This window comes from Remersonia thermophila, chromosome 4 (genome assembly GCF_042764415.1).
Source record: "Remersonia thermophila strain ATCC 22073 chromosome 4, whole genome shotgun sequence".
NCBI classification, from domain to species: Eukaryota; Fungi; Ascomycota; class Sordariomycetes; order Sordariales; family Chaetomiaceae; genus Remersonia; species Remersonia thermophila.
This window is the reverse complement of record NC_092220.1, coordinates 160,152-179,170: the sequence shown is the minus strand read 5'-3', so window position 1 is coordinate 179,170 and position 19,019 is coordinate 160,152. Positions and strand designations below refer to the sequence as shown.

General features: G+C 60.7%; 3 protein-coding genes across 3 annotated transcripts; all 3 read right to left on the bottom strand.

Annotated features, from left to right (window-relative positions):
- Window positions 1-2,330: 2,330 nt before the first annotated feature.
- Window positions 2,331-6,396, bottom strand: VTJ83DRAFT_4168 (uncharacterized protein; the record flags this gene model as incomplete). Its single annotated transcript, XM_071010627.1, has 3 exons — window positions 2,331-3,126; window positions 3,213-6,160; window positions 6,226-6,396. The coding sequence occupies 3 exons, from the start codon at window positions 6,394-6,396 to the stop codon at window positions 2,331-2,333; spliced, it is 3,915 nt and encodes a 1,304-aa protein (XP_070865618.1).
- A 738-nt stretch (window positions 6,397-7,134) lies between these two features.
- VTJ83DRAFT_4167 (uncharacterized protein) lies at window positions 7,135-8,253 on the bottom strand (the record flags this gene model as incomplete). Its single annotated transcript, XM_071010626.1, has 1 exon — window positions 7,135-8,253. The coding sequence occupies one exon, from the start codon at window positions 8,251-8,253 to the stop codon at window positions 7,135-7,137; it is 1,119 nt and encodes a 372-aa protein (XP_070865617.1).
- Window positions 8,254-13,878: 5,625 nt separating this feature from the next.
- On the bottom strand, window positions 13,879-15,302 carry VTJ83DRAFT_4166 (uncharacterized protein; the record flags this gene model as incomplete). The annotated part of the gene is made up of 5 exons (XM_071010625.1): window positions 13,879-14,161; window positions 14,298-14,312; window positions 14,408-14,641; window positions 14,695-14,870; window positions 15,297-15,302. 5 exons carry the CDS (start codon window positions 15,300-15,302, stop codon window positions 13,879-13,881), a joined length of 714 nt encoding a protein of 237 aa, XP_070865616.1.
- Window positions 15,303-19,019: the final 3,717 nt, after the last annotated feature.

The following is a 19,019-nucleotide window of genomic DNA, read 5'->3' as shown; positions in this document are numbered from 1 at the left end:
TGTCAAGCAGGTAGGTAGCTTACCACAGGAGGGAGGTAATATTGACAGAAGGGGGTGGGAATTTCGAAAGTTCCTCTTCGACCCCGGCGTCGCTGATGGCCCATGCCTCCCTCACCCACTGCATATGCACGCGCGCAAATGCCTCACCGGGTGAAAAAAAAGTTCGACAAACAACCAAACCGGCCCCGGCGCTTGGCCGCGGAGGAAGTCTCGTTTCGCACGTGGCTTTGTGGGTGGGTGGTTGCGGCGGGCGGGCGGGCGGGCGGGCTCAAGCGAAAACGAGCCATGTCGTTTTCTGTCCGCCTCCCTTCCCCCCCCCCCCCCCCCCCCCTTCTCTCGCTCTCGAAACTCGTGTGACCCTAACTTCCAGATTAATCGGCGACCTTGTGTTGCCGTGGTGGTCGCCGGGCGGTTTGGCTGCTGCTGCTTGGGGGGGAAGAGAACTGAGAATGTGCGAGCTGCGTGCGCCAGTGCCCACGTAATGTCTGCGATGTGGCGACGCCACCTAGAATGCTTCGAGCCAGTCGAGAGCATGGTTGAAGAGGCGCACTGTAGAACCTGCAAGGCATGGGGGGACGCGCTGCCTGCCGGTCAGGGCTGCATCCGTCGACAGGTCTCACGGCCAATACCTTTTACGCTGATGTATCTTGCAGCCGCTGCGCATCTCCCGCCGTCGCTGCGCGATATCGCTCATCGGCCTGTCGTCATCGGGCCATGACGGGAAAGCATCTCGGTTGCTACATAGGTGGATAGGTGGATGTGGGATGTTCCGTCGAGGGCTCCGGGCGGTCGCGATAACACAACGGAACACAATGCAACACAATACCCAACCACCGGACACAATGAACAACTCCCTCGCCAAAAAAAAAAAAAAAAAAACCACCTGCTGTAACTATGTATAGCATGTGCTCCGTACAGAGGACAGAACCTACTGCGTACACTAGGTACCCGGCACCAACAGCCGGCCTACTGACAGCCACGGCCGGTCCAGAACTCGCGAAGCCTGGCCATAGATGCTCTGTCAGCCGTGACACCAACCACCAACATGGCCAAAACGGGCAAGAATCCCCAGGCCTGGGTGGGGCCTCGGCGGCACGGGGGCCAGGATCCGGTGCGTGGCGGCCCCCACTCTGACAGGCCAGGTGGGGGGACCTACACAGTACTGCGTACAGCCCTTATACTATGTACTAGTAAGGAGGGAGGGCGGGGTGTCTGGGCTCAGGCTCGGGCGCGGCCATGGGTGGGCAAGCCCAGACTGCCCCGACATCCCTTTGGTTTTTTTATTTTCTTCAGGCCCCTCCTCTTCAACGTGGACATGGGTCGACGTGGCCTCTCGCGGACGGCTTGTCGGAGGCCAGGAGATGCAATCGCTGCAGTCGACGCGGCATTAGGGCACCTTGCTCTGGGGTGTGGTGTATCAGGTCTTACGGGAGAGACCTGATGCTACATACCAAAGGCGAAGGTGGGTACCTCATGATGGTCGGGGTTATGTGCAAACTGTACAGTACGTGAGGGAGAGGATGGGGGTTCTGTTCCTAAAATGTCAACTTGAGGCGAGGTGCGTGTGCTGGCTGTATGTACAAGTCCGCGACGTTAGGCTTCGTCCGTACGGTACAGTACGTACGTCCCATCGAATACTGTACATAAGGTGCCTAAGTACTGTAATACACGTACACCACGCTCGGCACAATGCCCTATATTAATTCCGCTTTTCTAAACACAACACCGCAAACATCGGTGTAACCTTGCTTCCCCATCTCGGCCCGCCTCACAAAACCAACCTGACGACGATAACGTGCATCGACGACGTTGGATTTCCATCCGCAATCTACGGAACCCCCCCCCCCCACCCCCCAGTCATCGCCCTCATTGGCACGGACCTGCTTCCGCCGTCCCCTGGCAACCATGACATGGCACACCGGCCAACAGGCGGTCAATCGCGTACCTATCAACAAACCCAAAGAACCAACAACCAACAAGCGACTTTCCCATGCATATCTACAATGCGAAAGGAGTAGCATGGATTGGTGATATGCAGCATTTCTACGTCATCGCTGTCCCCACAAATTCCTGTGCAAAGGGGCTGTTCAAGTTCAGCGTTGTGATCGCTGGTTGCGTGGGATGGAACGAAAGGTAGGAGAGGAGGATAACTCCACATCCAGCCATCTCCATTCTCCGGTCAGCGTTCCGGAGGCATGCACATACTATAGACCTGGAGAGCCACAGGCCATGTCGCATTTGAGATGCACCACGTACTCTACACGATATAACTGGCTCTGGATCCCTAGCTAGGGTAGGTAGCTTCGCTAGCGAGCAGAGTGCCACATCTGCTACGCCAGCCCCAGAGCCTCCACGGCAGCCCGGATCCGTGCCTTGTCGGCCCGCGCCCAGTCCACGCTCCGGAGTTGCTTTCCGGCCGGCTCTTCTAGGTACAGGCCCCACAGCTCATCCACCACGGTGCTCCGCACGCGCGGCCACGGGTGGAAGAGCAGGGCCCCGAGGCGGACCCGGGCCTCGCGCGCCCCGTCGCGTCGAGCGGCGAGCTCCTTGGCTGTCGCCTCCTTCTCCGCGCCGCCGCCTTCCCTACGCGTATCAACGGCAGAGGCCGGCTCGACCGCCCTTCCCAGCTCCGCGATCCCAGCATACACCCTCACGCACGCCTCAATCTTGCGCACGTTGCCCGTCTTGTAGCACGCCTTCTGGACCTGGAGGCAGACGTTCTTGTGGTTGATCACCCCCGGCTCGCATCGCGCAAACAGGCCCATGTCCAACAGAAAGGCGGTCACCTCGAGCGTTGGCACAAGGACTCGGTCCACGCCCTGCCAGGCGCGCAGGTTGCGGGCGAGGGAGGCGCAGATGGCACTTGTGTTGCGAGCGTTGAGGTTCGGGTCGTCCTGCTCGCAACAGAACTCGACCAGCGCCGTCCTCGAGGCGATGACGAGCTCCTCGTGCCCTGTGTCAGCCGAGGTTACCATGCCGGAGAGCAGCGCGTCCATCCAGGCTGCCGAGTCGGCCAGGACGGTGGCGGCCGCCGGATGGAGCCAGTCGGGATGGTGCAGCAGGTCAAGGAGGAAGAGGAAGTACGCCTTGGAGGAGAAGGTCGAGCGCCGGAGCTCTAACGCTTGGCTGTGGAATAGAACATGTCAGCTCCATCTCGTAGTCGCAGGGAGGAACGTGCTCGTAGCAACAAGGCAGCCACGCAGCACACCCACCTCTTTTTCAGCAGCATCGCAAGCGTCGCCTGTGCCTGCGCCCGCACCCTATCCAACTTCTCCGCTGCAAGCCTCAAAACCCGCAAAAGTAGCGCCGACACAAGCCTCTCGCGCTCCTCCTGCCCAAAGTTTGCGTCCATATCCGCCCACAACGCCCTCGTCACGCGCAGGGCCTCGTACCGCACGTTCGACCCGATGTCGCCCCGTGCCGTCGTCGTGTAGTCATCCAACCCCTCCGACACCAATTTAACAAACACCTCGGCGTTCTGACGCAGCAGGAGAAGCGGGCCGCTCCATCCCTCGCTGCTTATCGTGCCAGGCCCGGTGCCGGTGACGTTGATGCTATTGCCCCCAACGCCAGCCACCAGGCTCTGCAGAATGCATGCCCTCGTATCCGTCCAGGTATCCGCCTTCCACCTCTCAACAAGGGCATCTCGAATAAGTTCCTTCTCCTCCTCATCGCACCCCGCCGCTGCCGTCGTGGCCGCGAGCGGATACACGGCGGCAAGCGCAGAGAAGTGGCCGCTGGTGGTGCGAGTTTTGGACGACAAGCGGGCGCGCGCGGCGTCGGCCCAGCCGCGGATGACGGCGTCGCGGTCTGCAGAGCGGCTGGCGAGGGCGAGGACGACGGCCGCGTCCGAGGCGGCGGCGATGATCTCGGGCTCGGGGGAGGTGAGCCAGCGTTGGAGGTTGGATCGGGCGAGGGTGGCGAACGTGTCAAGGGTTGCGTTGGCATCAGAGGAGCGTGCGAGGGCGGCGAGCTCGGTGCCGCTCATCGTTCGGAGCGTGCTCCCCAGCAGGAGGGAGAATGCACTGGGGTCGGAGATGGCCTGCAGGACAGGGAAGGCGGAGACGATAAGGCGGCTGGCAGCCTCGGCGATGAGTTCGGGTTTGCGGTAGGTCTTGGTATCACAATCACGCAGGATGTTCAGCAGTGCCTCCCCAGAAAGACAAACAAACTCTTGCGGGATGCCCATTCGCGCCGCCGTCACGCCTGGCAAGGCATCCAGCACGGCGGCGAGAGCGTAGAGCAGGCCGTGCCGCTCGTCAACCTGGCGGGTCTCAAGCGCTCGCAGGGCATCCAGCACGAGCGTGACCGATTGCGTCAGCCGCTCTGCAGGATCCTGGCCGCCCACCAAGGCCAGCTCCGCTGTGACGATGCCATAGGCAGCTCCCGCGGCACGGCGCGATGCTGTGTCAACGTCTCCAACACCGCGCCAACCAAGGAGGCCTGCCAGGATGGCCTCTCCGTAGCGCGGGGCAAGCCTGGTCGCCCCGAGAGCCACATCACGCAGGGCGCGTGACCGCAGCGCCACGGCGTGATAGTCGACAGTCTGTACCAGCCAGATGCCCTGGTCGATCGTATCCGGGTGGCGGCCGACGAGTTCTTGTAGAGCCGCCGAGGCACCACGGCGGATGTTGCCGGAGGGATCGAGGCAGGCGGCGGCGACAAGCTCGACGGCAACAGTCTGCAGGACTGACTCATCCGGCCTGCCGCTGAGAGACGCCGCCGGTACCGCCAGCAGCTCGGCCGTGTAGTACCGGCGGGCGAGAGACCAGATGCCAAAGCAAGCAGCGTCGCGCACGTTTCCGCCTGTCGACGCGCCCGACGTGCTGCGACGCTCAAACGCCAGTCCCTGCAGCAATGCTCGCACGATATCTGGGAGGTTCTCGTTGGGCAGCGACCGACGGTACAGCAAGTGAGCTAAAGTCAGCATCAGGCCGTGCCACTCGAGCGGGTCGACCATGCTAAGGTCGCAGGCAGCGGCGGCGCCGACCCCCGACGCCGCCCCTGGCCCCTTCTTTGCGGGCAGCACGTTGCGCTTGAGGGCCTCCAGGACAGCCTCGACAACCTGGTCCGCCATGTCAGCCTCGAGGCGCAAAGTGACGATGCTGAGAGCCTTGCTGGCAGCGAAGCGCACGGGGGTGTCGTTGTCGGCGAGGCTGTCGAGGAGGAAGCCGATGGCGATCTCGACGTTGTCCATCGCCTCGGGAATGTCGGGGGTGCCGTGCAAAAGCTGCACCGTGACGGCGCGGACGACCTTGATGGCGGCCTTGCGAGCGAGGGCCGATGACGTCGGCGACCCCGGCTCGCTCGCTGGTGTTGCTGCCATGCCGTGCACCGCCGCGAAGATGTCGCACAGGTAGCGCTGCATGTCTTGCGTGTCGGCCGATGCCTTCAGGACACCTCCGAGGAAGGAGAGCACGCCGGTGTAGTGATAAGGCGTCCTCTGCTCATCTTGCACCAGCGTGTTCGGGTCAGGACGCAGCGCAGCCAGCGCCCAACGAACGAGGGCGTCCAACAAGCCGAGCTGTTGCATGTCGCGACGCATGGCGAGGCGGACGAGGACGGCGCGAGAGGCATCACGCTCGCGGCCTGGGGCCGCCAGGTACCGGAGAGCAATGGGAAGGACGCGCGTGGCGATGCTGGGCAGGCCAACGGGCCAGGCACGGCCGGGTATGCTTGGAAGGCCGCCGTCGGTCTCCTCCTCGTCTGCCTCTTCGCGCGTCGACATGGTTGAGAGATCGAACGGCGCCAGTAGCAAGTGAGACAGCCAAAGCAGCACGACGTAGCGTTCCTCCCACGACCAGGCAGCGGGGTCGTCCTGCTCGTCGTCATGCTGACCCTGGCCCTGACCCTGGGCCTGCCCTTGGTCCTTCCTGGACGCTGCCACGCGCTCGGCATCCTCGAGGGCGGTAAGCAGCGGCTCGAGGTAGCGGGCCTCGTTGGGCAGGAAGCGCACGACCACCTTCTCGCCTCGTATCTTGCAGAAGGAATACAGCAGACGGCAAATGGCTCGCGGGAGCGGGGTGAGCAGGCGGCCGCGGGCGGGCGGACAGGGCCGTCGGGCGAGCAAGTGCTCGAGATAGGCATCGGCCAGCTGAGGGAGCCATTTTGGCAGATGCGGGTCAAGCAGCTGGGGGAGTTCTTGGAAGGGATCAAGGAGCTGTTTGTTTTTGCCCATCAGAATGCGGTTCGTCTTTCACGTTGCTTGAGGTGTCTCATGCTCACGCTGGAGATCAAGCGATCCGTCTCACGGGTGCGGACGCGCGACCGCACCACCGAGCCGCCGGCGCCGTCATTCTTGCGGAGGAAGCGCGGCAGAGACCGGTCAAAATCGGCAATCAGGTCGCCCGAGATTTTGTGGAGCTTGATGTCGAGGTCCTGCTCGGGGGCGTCCATGGTGGGAGATTTGAGGAGTACGAGGATGCAAGGTGAAAGCCAGGGTGGGGTCTGCGAGAGTGCGTGAGCTTGGCCCAAGTCAGGCAGCAACCATCACCATCACGCACACCGGCGCCGGCCTCCTCGGGCGGAAACTCATCATCCACCACTCCTTCTCCCGCTGGACAACTTGTGATGGGGGACCGGGTTGCGGAAAGAAGGGAGTGGGAGAAAAAAATTGGGGGTTCGAAGGGAACGGAAAGTCTACGCAGTACGGTAGGTACGAGGGGCAGGCTGCAACTCTTTCTCGGCAGCCTGGAACCACCTCAGGACTGGGACGAAGCCTGCACGGGCCATATCAGGTTGGTTTCCCACCACAAGGTAAGGGATCTGCCTGACCTAGGCGGGTCCCTAGGCAAGGCGGTCCCAAATCTTCAATAACGACGATGCGAACTGAGGTGACTTCCCTAGATAGGTACCTTAGGCGTCTAAGATACTACCTTGTGTAGGTAGGTACCCAGGTACCTATCTGGCACGATTCCTATATCGGACATATCCAAGAAAGCATTGTACGTATCTATGTACCCAAGATACTACCGATCCAACCATGGCTCTGCTTGTCCACGTCGTTCCCAACCACCACCGCCTCCGGGGTGCCGCAGCCGGACGAGCATCGAGCGGTCACCGTAATTATCGCCACGGCGTCTTCTGGTGGCGTCGTCGGCGTCAGTTTGTCGCCGCCAATTCAAACAGCTCGCTTCACCTCCGCTGCACCGCCCTTGCCGCCACCACCACGTCCAAGGCCGAGCTATGCGTTCCTGCAGTCGGCCCTCCGCCGGCATCGGGCGGCCCCGACCACGATATGCCAAACTGGTTCTTGTCGTTGCGGTTCTTGGTCCAGACGGAGTCGGCATTGCGCAGGATGGCCACGCGGAACTCCTCGTTTGGCGCGACCCGGTGCAGGGAGGCCAGGTTGCGCATGAAGATGCCCTTGAACTGGCTGCCGTCGGTCCCGCAGTGGGGTTCGCAGCCCGTCGCCTCTCGCAGGATCCCCTCGTCATCAGTGAGGGCCTGAAGCGCCGCCTTGGCCGTGCGCACCGCCTGGTCCAGCACCGACCGGTCACCCGTGGCCGCCGCCAGCTCGACAAGCCCGCCGAGCAGCACCCCCTGATTGTAGGTCCACGTCGGCCTGCCGTTGTTGACGCATCTTCCGTCGGGCAGGATGTCCAGACCGTCGTTGACGAGGCCGTTTTCGTTGATCATGCCGCTGGCTTGGAACCACGCCCACGCCTGGGACGCGATGCCCGCATACTCGCCCTTCCTCGCGGGCACGCGGTTGGCCAGGCTGGCGGCGACGCTCAGGTGCAGCTCGTTGGCGATGGCGTTCTTGTAGTCGCGATACTTGCTCCACCAGATGCCACCCCCGCACGTGTCGTCGACGCCGCCCTGCATATCGCGGAAGATGTGCTCCGCCATGTCGAGGTACGGGCCGTGCCGCGTCAGATCCCACGCCCGGATCAGCGCCAGCGCCCACCAGCCCTCATCGTCGTAAAAGTCGTTGAGGAACGCGGCGAAGCTGCGTTGCGCGTTCTGGAACGTGTTGGCGATGATGCCCGGCACATCGAGGCTCTGCGATCTCAACAAGTCCACCAGCGACCAGTCGGCCAGCACCGTGAGGCAGTTGGCACTGTTCCACCAGTTTGTCGAGTCCCAAAGCCCCGTCGACGGATTGTACCAGCCCTGGAGCGCTTTGGCTGCAGCGAGCGTGTCATCGGCAGATGGAGCGCGGCTGGCCAGGTGATTCGGGGCCGCGAGTGCAAAGCAGATAGCGAGATAGGCCAGGCTGGCCCATCGAATAGCCCCTCGGAAGACGACCATGATGATTCTCGCAGGCCCGGTGCCGAGGGAAGTGAAGACCAGACAGAGCTCAACACATGTTTCAAGATGCGTCTCTGGACTTTAAGTAGCAGAAGCCCACCAAGAAGGATCATACGTTGGTGGCCAAAACTCTGCCTAGAAGAATTACAACCTCGAAGCGCCAGGAGTGTCTTCCCGGCAGGCGGCTGCGGTGTTCTCTGCCATCTCGCTGCTCCCGAAACCCCGACCCCGGAATTCTAGTCAGCAGTTTCAGGCGCCGCATCCATGCCGTCCGTCTGCTCCGGGGCCGGTCATAGGGAGCCGGAGCTGGGCCGGGGTGCTCTCATTGGAGACCGCGTATATGTCTGCCTGAGAAGCAAGCGACACACCGCTGCGCTCACACGGCACGGTCAGCGGCAGCTGCTGACCGCCGCCAAAGCTGAACGCATCCTACAACGATGATGCGTTGATGCCAATGGTGGCCTGGACTCTTATGAAATAACGACGCTCGTAATCGTACTGATGTCTACAACGGCTATGATCCTTCACGCGTTGTGTCTCCGGAAATAGGTTTCTCAACACCTCTGCTAGGTTCCCTACTCTGTATTGTTGGCAGCCTCCTGGCCCTTAACAGATACCCTAACCCTAGTGACTGAAAGCATGTGATGGAGCTTAACCCTAACCCTTCGTATCACCTCACTCGCTTCAGGTACGGTATCTGAGACAGTAACTGCCGAGCCCCGCCGTTGCCATTCCGGCGGGACCTGAAGAGTTCCAGAATCCTCAGAACGTGGTTATCTTGAATCGTTCCGTACCTTCAGCTTTGCCGAGAGCATCACAAAAGACCTGAACCCCCAATGCGTTCAGGGGCGGCGGCCTTACCTTCGCCTGATCTCTGGACATCCATCATGGCAACAAGTGTAGATAGAGGTTTGTTCACATTGTGTTTCGCTTTTGCTACTCCCACCCACCCCTGGTGATGGAGAGTCGCGTCGCGTTCCCAAAGGCACCGGCAAGCAGGAAACACATCTAGAGCCAACTTCAGCCTCAACACTCATACCTCACCCGTACGCTACTTTACGATGCCGATGGGCGCTATCGGCCCGACCACACCAACCTCAAACGCTGTCAGCAAAGATTGTAGCACGCTGTTAAATAGCGCACATGCCATCACCGCCCAAGGCTTCTCCCTTGCGCCAAGACGGATCCTTATGGAAAGTGATGCCATTGCAAAAAAAAAAAAAAAAAAAAAAAAAAAAAAAAAAAAAAAAAAAAGACATGTGTGACCGCACAAGGCCTGGGATGGAAAGTCTTCCGGGACGCTCAGCTCCCGGTCACGCCTTTGGCCGATAGGATTCCGCGAGCCATTTTCGACATCGCCATCCCCCAAACGATGAAAAGGGAGGGCAGATCCGGTGTGAAGGGCGGCGGCGGCGCTACGTGATGGGACCAACAGCGGCTTTGTGCGCTACGAAGCCTCGCCTCGCCCCGACCGGAGAGCATCTACTGCGTAAAGCTGCTGGGCTTGGTGACTCAGCGGTAACTCAGAATGGTGTCGCTACTGAGGATGGTTTTCTCTCCTCCCGGACTTAGTCGGTGATCCCTAATTTCGCTATCATCTGCTGTCACCCAGCATCGATCTGTTTTGGGAAATGGCGCATATCAGATCACTGTCAATCCCAGAACCCGCCAGCTGCGACTGTTCCCACGCCTCCCTGACGCCACGCTCGCATCCCTGGCCGAGCTGCAGGTCCCGGCGGATCGGGGCTAGCTCATGCATCTCACCTAGAAAGGCATGCGGCAATCGGCGACCAGCCCAGAAAAACACGCGCCAAGTTTCAGGTGCAGCCGGCACTCCTGCGTAGCGATCCTAGGGACTAATACCTACGCAGTAGTACGCAGTAGTGCCCGGCGGAAAATCGATTGCGGCAGCGGCGCAGCAGGCCCGCATGCGAGAACCTAGCGTAAGGGTGGGCGCGCGCCACGGGGAGCCTAGATCCGAGGCCCATTCCTGGGGGGGGGGGGGGGGGGGGAGGGCATCTGGTTTCCCCTTTGGTACAAGCACCTCCCGGCTCGGTTGTTGACACCGCCGCCGCCACCGCCTACGCCGCCGCCGAAGACGACGACGACGACGACAACGACGACGATGATGACGACGTCTGCCATGAATGAATCCCATCCAGCAAATGCTCGCCGGACCCGCGCGGGAGCCGGGAGTAACGGCCGTTTGCGTCCGGTACGTTAGTTACTGGTGACGCTGCATTTGAGTCACGCAAACAACGCCAGCTGGCCCTTTGTCGCCTCTGAAGCTTTCCCTGTGCACAAGCAACGTTGTTCTCTTTTCCACGCAGGGCATCCGAGCCACCCTGGCTGTCGGATCGTGGCCGACTTACATTCTCATTTCCCAAAGCAGAACGGGCCCGGCGCCGACAGCGAACCCGCCATCTCCTATAGTATACCTAACCAGCACAGAGCACAGAGCACGGTCCATATCCGCCCGCCGAGCCGCGCAAGCTGAGACACCCCAGACCTCGCAAACCGTGACCGGCATACACACCAGATCACACCCGGCCCAATGCAGGTGTCTCAATCGGGCAGTCCGCGGGGTGAGGTTGGGTGGTGGTGGTGGTGGTGTGGTGGTGGGGGTTGGGGGTTTGGCGAGGGAGGGGGGTGACGCTAGTGGAAAGCGGGCGAACCGTCCGCGCAGAAAAACCGGTCCAACGGTGCTCGTCCCGTCTGCCAGCCGAAGCGGATGCGGCGGACAAGGGAGGAGGGGCCCGTCTGTGCGACGGGAGACAAGCCGAAACTGGCAGACACAGGGCAGGCCAACTTGCTCGGGGTCTTGTAGCGTAGCGTAAACACCGCTTGGCATGGTTCGCTGGCGAGCAACTGCTTTACACATGTTACACAGCAATTAACTACTGTGTACTGCGTATGTACACTACACACGCACGCTCGCTGCGGGTGGGTCCGGCGCGATGAAGAGTTTTGATGTCGTTCAAGCGGATCGCTTGATCCATGACCCCTAACCCACTCCCGCGAGATGAGTGACAGCCCGACCGACTAGCCAGCCCCGCCGTGGAGTGTCTCAGCGACGGTGACAGTGTCTCAGATTGACAGTCCCGGATCGTACTATACTTGTCCAGAGCACCGCACCGTCCACCGGTCGGCCCAACCGGCCAGCTCGGCCATGCTTCGGGCCCATGCCTCGGCAAGTTCCGCCGCTTCGCTGACAGCCGAGCTGGTCGCGCAGCACACCGCCTGACGTTGGGCGCTCACGCCATCGATGCTGGATGTATATACAGCACCTGGTCTACCTAGTCTAGCGCGCTTGGAGCGGCCATGGAGGAAGCATCCCCCTATGGCACGATGCCTGGTAGCTTCTCTTCAGCTCGCAGTATTGTTGCTACACCTGCGCATGCTCCAGATATCACATCCCCCTCCTCCCCCACAGGCAGCGCGTGCGTGATGTGCATTGAACCTTGGCCGACGTCCCCGAGACCGCAAACATGCTCCGTACGGTAGGTCGATGAATAAGGTAGGGAGCCAGCTCCGGAACGGTCCCCCAGCGCGCCCCAAGCCGCCCCTCCACGTCACCTACCCAACCCAGTTATATCGCCCGCGGGGACGAAATTTTTTTTTTTGTTGGCGCCGACATACACGTAGATCATGAACCCCCCCTCCCCCTCGCCTTCGGCATGTTCCCAGCCGGTGCTCTAGACTTTTTTTTTTTTTTTTTTCCACCGGATATCCCACCCCCAAGCGTCCGGTTCGCGACCTGCCAAACTTCTGCCTGGACGGCGTAGGCGACGTAGCAGCCGGCGGTCATGCAACGCATGGCACTGTCACCGTGACATAGGTACCTGCTCCGACCGTGCGTCGCCATCTACATACGTATGTACATAGATACCTACTTGGGGTACCTACAATCGGTACCTAGGTACGCATGCATGCACGCAGGCACGCGCGCGTCATCACCATCGGCTCCGGCCCTCTCGCTAAAGCACGTGCGGTGATATCCCTTGGGGGAGCTGAGCGAGAGGTGAGCCGGTCAAAGGGGAAAGAAGGCACGGCAGCACCGCGGAGCCGGGAGCAAGCCTTGGACGCGAGGCGTAGGCGAGCGTCAAGGCGGCGCAGAAAGACCGACAACGACCATTATGCCGGGACCGGATCGACGCCCGGCTCTCTCCTCCAAGCCAACCCAACTCACCCCCCCCCCCCCCCCCCCCAAAGACCCTGACCGGCTGAGGAAGAACACGCGCGCAACACGGCAAACTTGCTCGAGGTGTTGAGCGTGGTGCGTTTCGCGGGGCGGCTTGAAAAAAAAATCAATAAAAAAACGGGGCTTCGTCAGGTGTATCCCCGTGTTGGTTGAAGATCTTTAGCCTTTTGTAGTAGGCTGGCCTCCGCAGAACCCCCCCGGTCCAGCTGATGTGACACAAGCTGGCAGAGAGGGGTGGGCATGCCTCCCGACATGCAGCAGATGCCGACACACAGGCAAGGGTTGTTCGATCGATCGATCTGCTTGGTTTCGGGTGTGGCTTGTTCACTTCTGCTGCCGTCGCCGCCTCCGACGTCGATTCGCCGGCTCGCCGGCTCGCCGCCATGGCTGCCGGTTTGTCTGGCTTCGGATTCAGATCGTATCGTATCACTTTTGAGAAGAAGCACCACCACCAGGAGAGACAAGCGTCAGGTGAACCTCAAACTTTAATCGTCATTATCATTCCTCCCTTGTCTCGTGTCATGTATTGGGTTTCTACGGTTCTCGCTTTACGCTCTAACTCTCGCAATGCCGAAACCGACGACCGGGAGCCGGGTGGAAGCTCCGAGGTAACAACCCTGTTCCTTACCGTCCAAACCCGTCTTTTCCGTCTTTTTTTTTTTTTTTTCATTTTTTTCATCCATATCAGAGATACCACTGGTAAAACCAACCAGTCGCGCCCAAACCCCAATTCCCCTCCGTCTATTCCCAATTAAGGCACCGACCATCCCAAAGAGAAGAGAAAAAAGCAAGAGCGTGACGAGAAAGGGTGATAGGTAACAAACCTGGAAAGTCGTGAAAGGAAGTGAAAGCCGAGGACATGCAGAAAAGCAAACAAACCCCTCCACCCTTGCCCAGAGTCTATCGAATCAAACGCAAAAACTCCTTCTCCAATCCGATCCGAAGGTCGTGAAAGAAACACACTTTTTTGAAGAAAAGAGACGAAAAAAAAAAAAAACAAGGCGGGCAAGAAACCTTCGTTGTCGGGTTGTTGACGCAAGTCGAGAGCGTTTGGGGTCCTGCCTTGTAGGTGCTGCTGTCTCGATTCTGTTCCGTAACGATGCGCCCTTTCGGGCATTCCGTTCCCAGCTGCGTACGGCACGCACAGTGCGCAGCCAGGTCCCCGAAACCGGGTCCCCGAAAGGGCGCAGAAGGAAAAGAAAACAAGAAAAAAAAAAAAAAAAACGGAAGAACCCGGCTGAAGAAAGCAAAGCAAACACAAGGTCATCACACAAAGTACCGGGCAGCCGGGTCCGAAGCCGCCTGCTGTGTGATGCGGGGGCTGCGGCACCGCGGCAAGCCCGCGTACCTAGGCCGCTGTATCGGAGTTGGACGAGACAAGGCGGCGGGTCCCCCCCCCCCCCACCCCCCCATGGCATGGACGATCAGCCCTCATGGGGGAGGACACGGGCAGGGGGGATGGTCTTTCCGGTGCAGCTTCCCTGTGGCACAAACGTTGTCGGGTGCGGTGCGGTATGTGGGCGGCCGTAGGGTGAGTGGATGGGTGAGCGCGCGGGGTGACGGCCTTTGGGTTCCGTGCTGGTCGATGAACGATGCAGTTTGCCTCGACATCCGCGGGGGATGGCAAGGTGAACGCTGGTGTTGGTTACCATGCTGATTCCCGACGGTGTGATCCGGCCCCCCTCCCCAAAGCCGATGCTGCCAGGCCTGCCAACGACTTGACTTGTCAGCATGGAAACCCCCTTCCTAGCAGGTCTCGGGGACGGCAAACAACCGGCCTCTCTCGCTTGCGTGACGCTGAGAGGTCAACCGCCGCTGCGAGCCGGCCAGACGTGTTACTCACCTGCAACGCTGCCAGCTGGCTCGCGGGGGGGTGCGATGACCGCCGGGGAGGGTACCCGCCGTCCGTCCCAAACATCCTGAGCTCGACACCCCCCCGCCCCCCTCCCCTACCCCCTCCTCGGCTCTGCGCCGGACGGTGTCGTGTCCGGCTTTAGCTGTCCAAGCAGCTGCGGCAGGAATGGAGCTTGCAGTACCGGCACTCCCAGATGAACCAGTACGGCCCGCTCAGGCAGATGTGGCAGGTCCACTGGATGAGGGTGTTGTCCGTCTTGATCATGACGAACTCGTGGGCGCATTGGCTGGAGTGGGTGAGGGCCATGGTGACGGAGAAGGAAGAAAGGTGATCTGTGCCGGTGTTAGTCGTGTGGTGCTTGCAAGACATGACAGATATCACCCACAATGGAATGGGGCACGGGCAAGCGTACTGGTCGGTGACGAACAACGTTGGCGACGTAGCAATTGGCTCGGACAAGTAAGTGATTGTGAGGTCGTGAGGTTGTGAGGTTGTGAGGTCGAGAGGTTGTGAGGTCGTGAGGGTCGTCGAGGTCCGGTTTAGAGAGCCGGCAGGTCGGGGCTTTTATAGACGACGGTGAAAGTGGTGGGTGTCAGGGTGGTGGGTGTGGGTGTGAGGAAGGGTCGTGAGATAGCAGTCAAACAGCATCAAGCGTGTTGCCGATGGTCGTTTGTCTAACGTTGGGGTCCGTGGCCCAAGTCTGATGGTGTATGTAGGATACCTTGAGTATGGACAGGCTGAAACTCCCGAGGGTGAAGGGAGCGACGAGGCGGCTTTTAGAGTCTGGGTCGTGCAGAGATGGGGTGTGGAGGCTGTCCAGAAAAGAATGAGTGGTCTAGGGACCTGAACGGGTGGATCAAAAAGCGGCACGCCCGACATGCTGGACGTCCCGGTCGACTTCCAGAAACAATGTTCGAACGGCCCGGAGAAACGAATCTGTCGCAGCCCTGGACAGTGTGCAGGAGCCGAGGTGAGAGGACTCTGAACCAGCATGGGTTGGCAGGGCCGGTGAAGCGTGGGTGAGCCCGCGCTGCGGTACATTGTACATACTACATACCTACATAGTTACAGCCTGCCCTTTTCTTGGGGCAAACCATCAACCCCCCTCCCCACGCCGCACCCCCCCCCTCCCCCCTCCCCTGGGACGGGCCCTAGGAAACGGGAAAGGGTGGTTCCCAGCCCGGCAATGCCAGGGCGAGACGGACAGGGGCAGCCGAACATCCAGGAGCAGGCATTGGCCCGGGGGGGCGGCCCTACACTAACAGTCGCACACGCGCACATGGTGGTGCGCGCAGGAGACGAACGTTCTGGATCAGAACCGTGCTGGAAAGGCGGAGGTGGAGCCCTTTGCAAGCCCTTGGCCGAGGGGATCGGATGATGGTTTGGGCCGGGATCACCCCTGGGCCGGCCGGGGAGGGGGTTTCCTGTTCAGGCGGACATGGAGGGTACCTGTAACCCCTTCTTGGTGAGCTTCAGGCCCGTTGGGGGGGGGGTATAAGTGTTAGCGCATATAAGAGATCGTTTAGCCGTTGAACCTTGGTTGACCTGAGCATGTTTCCCAGACGCGGAAAGGATGCGTCAATGAAGGGGGGCCTGCGATTTTGTAACTAGCCAACAAGACTGACAATGATGATGCTATTATCCTCCTGCCTTATTGCGCAGCGCGTTCGCCGGCGGCTCGAGGTGCAAATCTGTCAAATCTAACTTTTTTTTTTTGCTCAACATCATGGCGAGGACGGCATTTCATTGGCTGCAGCAAAATACGCCCCCTTCTACCCCCCCCGAGCAGAGCACGCTCGGCGCGGTCTTCAGCCTGTGCCCATTTTTCTCCCTTGTCTCCACGTTGGTTGCGCCTTGTCTCAAACTGGGACCCAGGACGGTACCCAGCAACATGGACGAGGCCCGTCACGTCGTCCTGGCACTGCGCGGCACAATGGTCTTGCGAATGGCGTCGGTAACACGGTTCTTGTGTGCGCAATCATGCCGTGTGATACGGCGGAACTCGGGTACCTTGCATGCGTTGTGCGGTGGACTCGAAACAATGTTAGGCCGAATCCCGCCGAACGTGGAGACGGATAGGGTGTCGGATCAAGGCATCACCATGTCGGCGAGTGCAAGGCCTTCATTTTCCAGACGCGATCCGGTGCGCCGTCGTCAAGGACGATGACGTTTACCAACCCGGTTCCAGGCCGGGTGGGTGTGAGGTGGGCGTGTGACAGGGTTGGCGGAGAAGACCGGGCAGGGGATGCGTTGGCAAGGAAGGGGATTGCCATTCAGGTGCCCATGTTCCATGATCCTTCGTCTTGATGACGGAACCTGTGTACTACTCTAGTATATACTTGCGGCGTACCTTGGGTACCTATCCAGTGTTCACCAAGGTAACCTACCTACACTACCAGATACGTACCTAGGTACCTAAGGTACCTTGGACTGCTTTATGGCGTGGATTTCTCGCCTTGACGACTCGGGGTACCACGGCTTCCGTCACTAGGTACCTAGGTAGGTATGCTATGCCACAGTCCCTACCTAGGTGAGGTGCTGTACTTTGCAGGTCAGGTAAGGGTCCCTACGGGCTTCCTGACCGGGCGGGTACCTAGGTACATAGGTACCTGACCCTGGGCACAAGCCTCCGGAATCTTCCCGATCCATGACGACCTGACCTGAGATCTTTGTTTCCCTCCAGCTTGGTAAGGTTGGTAGGGGCTGCATGTGGCTGATCTGGCAGCCCTGGGGACCTCCTCTGGTGAATCATCTGAATCACGGAGAGCCTGTGGCGCCCCCCCGGGCCCTGCTGAGTTGTCTCTTGTCAGGTCCCTACCTACCTAGGTAGGTACCTACGGAGGGACCTGATAGGTAGGTAGGGGTGGGCAGGTGGGGACCATGGATGCCCTTGGGGGGGGGGGGGGGGGGGGGGCTGAAGGCTGCTCGACTTGGCGGGCAGCTCCCGCTGCCGGTTGATCCACATCCACTGCGGGCCTGCCTTGCAGCAGCAGCATGCGCGACGTCGGGTCCCACACCTCACCACACCCCGCATTCCTCCATTCCCGGCCTCTCCAGCGCATAATTACCGTACATACCAAGGCATACAGTAATTTACCCAGTCCGTTTCATACCGGGTTCCCATCGGCGGCGTTCCAGGAAGGCCGCCGAGTGGACAACCCTCCACCACTTGCACCCGGTTATGAACGCGTGCTGTGCCGCAACCAAGCAGGCAACCTGCATAGTTCAACGGTTTTTGGCCCGCCTCGACAGGCTTGTTTTTTTTTTTTTTTCCCTTCTCAACCCGTCGGACCATTCCCAACCCCTTTCTGGCTCGTTGCGCTCCAAATTCGACCTGGTTGCTCACCGGTCGCCGGCGGTTCCAAGGCTTTGATTCCCCTTTTTGGAGATGCTGGCCCGATGCGGCAAGACGCGGAGCATCAGTGCGGCTGTGTCAGCCACCAAGCGTTGAGGCCATCTACATATAGCACACCATCGCCAGATTGTGAAGCAGCTAGACGGGGAGAGGCCATTTCGGATGGTCTGACAAGGGCGCCTAGCCCTATGCTTCCCCCCGGCATGGAATGTTCTGACAGGCTTCGATGGCTGGGGCCCCGGGCCAGCCAGCGGGTCCATCATGCGACGGCGGCGCCGACCGTGACAGGGCTTCTGCTTCCACGCGTTCCATCAGCGTTCTAGCGCCGCCGCCGCCGCCGCCGCCGCCGCCGCCGCCGGGGGCACCAAGCGCGTCAGGTCATTTCATCACGGCCAGGCTGCGTCGTTGTTGGGGTTGGCCGGGTTGGCCATGGGCCCGACAATGTTGCTGAAGTGTCGGCAAGTGCAGGTACTACTATACGTACACTCATGTAGATGGCGACGGGAACGTTCCAAGATCTATCAAACGCCTCGAGCCCCCCACCGCCGCCACCAAGGTCGTCTTCCAGCAGCCGCTGGGCGTTTCACGTCCGCCCGCAGGCGATCCTCCCATGGGGTAGTCCAAACGCGACCGCCACCGGGCCAATTGGACGCATTCCCGCCTCGCGCCTGACCTCGACTCCATGCGGCCGCCGGCCGCCGGGCCTCCTGCAGGACGGGGGTCTATGCGTCGCGCGCGCCAGCAGCGTCCAACGTGGCCCGCTCTCCCCAGACCTGGCGGGTTGATGAGATGCCGACCCGAGAGGCCCGGCCCGGAGACCGGCACTGCACGAGGGCGGCAAAGATCCACCGTTCCACCATCTCATGGCGTTTGGCATCAGATAGCGGGCTGCCTGCCCTGCACAGCAACCAAGGCACCTTACACCACAAGAGCAATGGCCGCATCTCTCGACGCACGCACAGAGCCGCGGGACACGTCCTCTGTGCTGGAAGCACCCCGGCCAGCTCCGACGGGTTTCAGCCTGGTGGACACCCCGCCGGGGTGGGAATCAGCCCATCCATCTAAGACGCAGAGAGATCTCACGACCGCTCGGCCGCAAGAACTGCCACTTCTAGGCAGCGGTGTCAACTCGGAGGTTGCATGCTGACCCCCCCCACAGCAACAAACGTTGGTTACGACGGATCCTGGCCGTCGATGCCAGGTAGGGTTCTAGTGTAGGGTTCCAGTTTCAGAAGACGGTTGCTGCACCATACCGAGATGACACCCGACGCTGCTGCCGGCCAGTCGGGACATCTGCCCGGAGCGTCCGTCCTAACCCAACCCAACCGCTGTTGCAGCAGCCGAAGCCGCCCAGC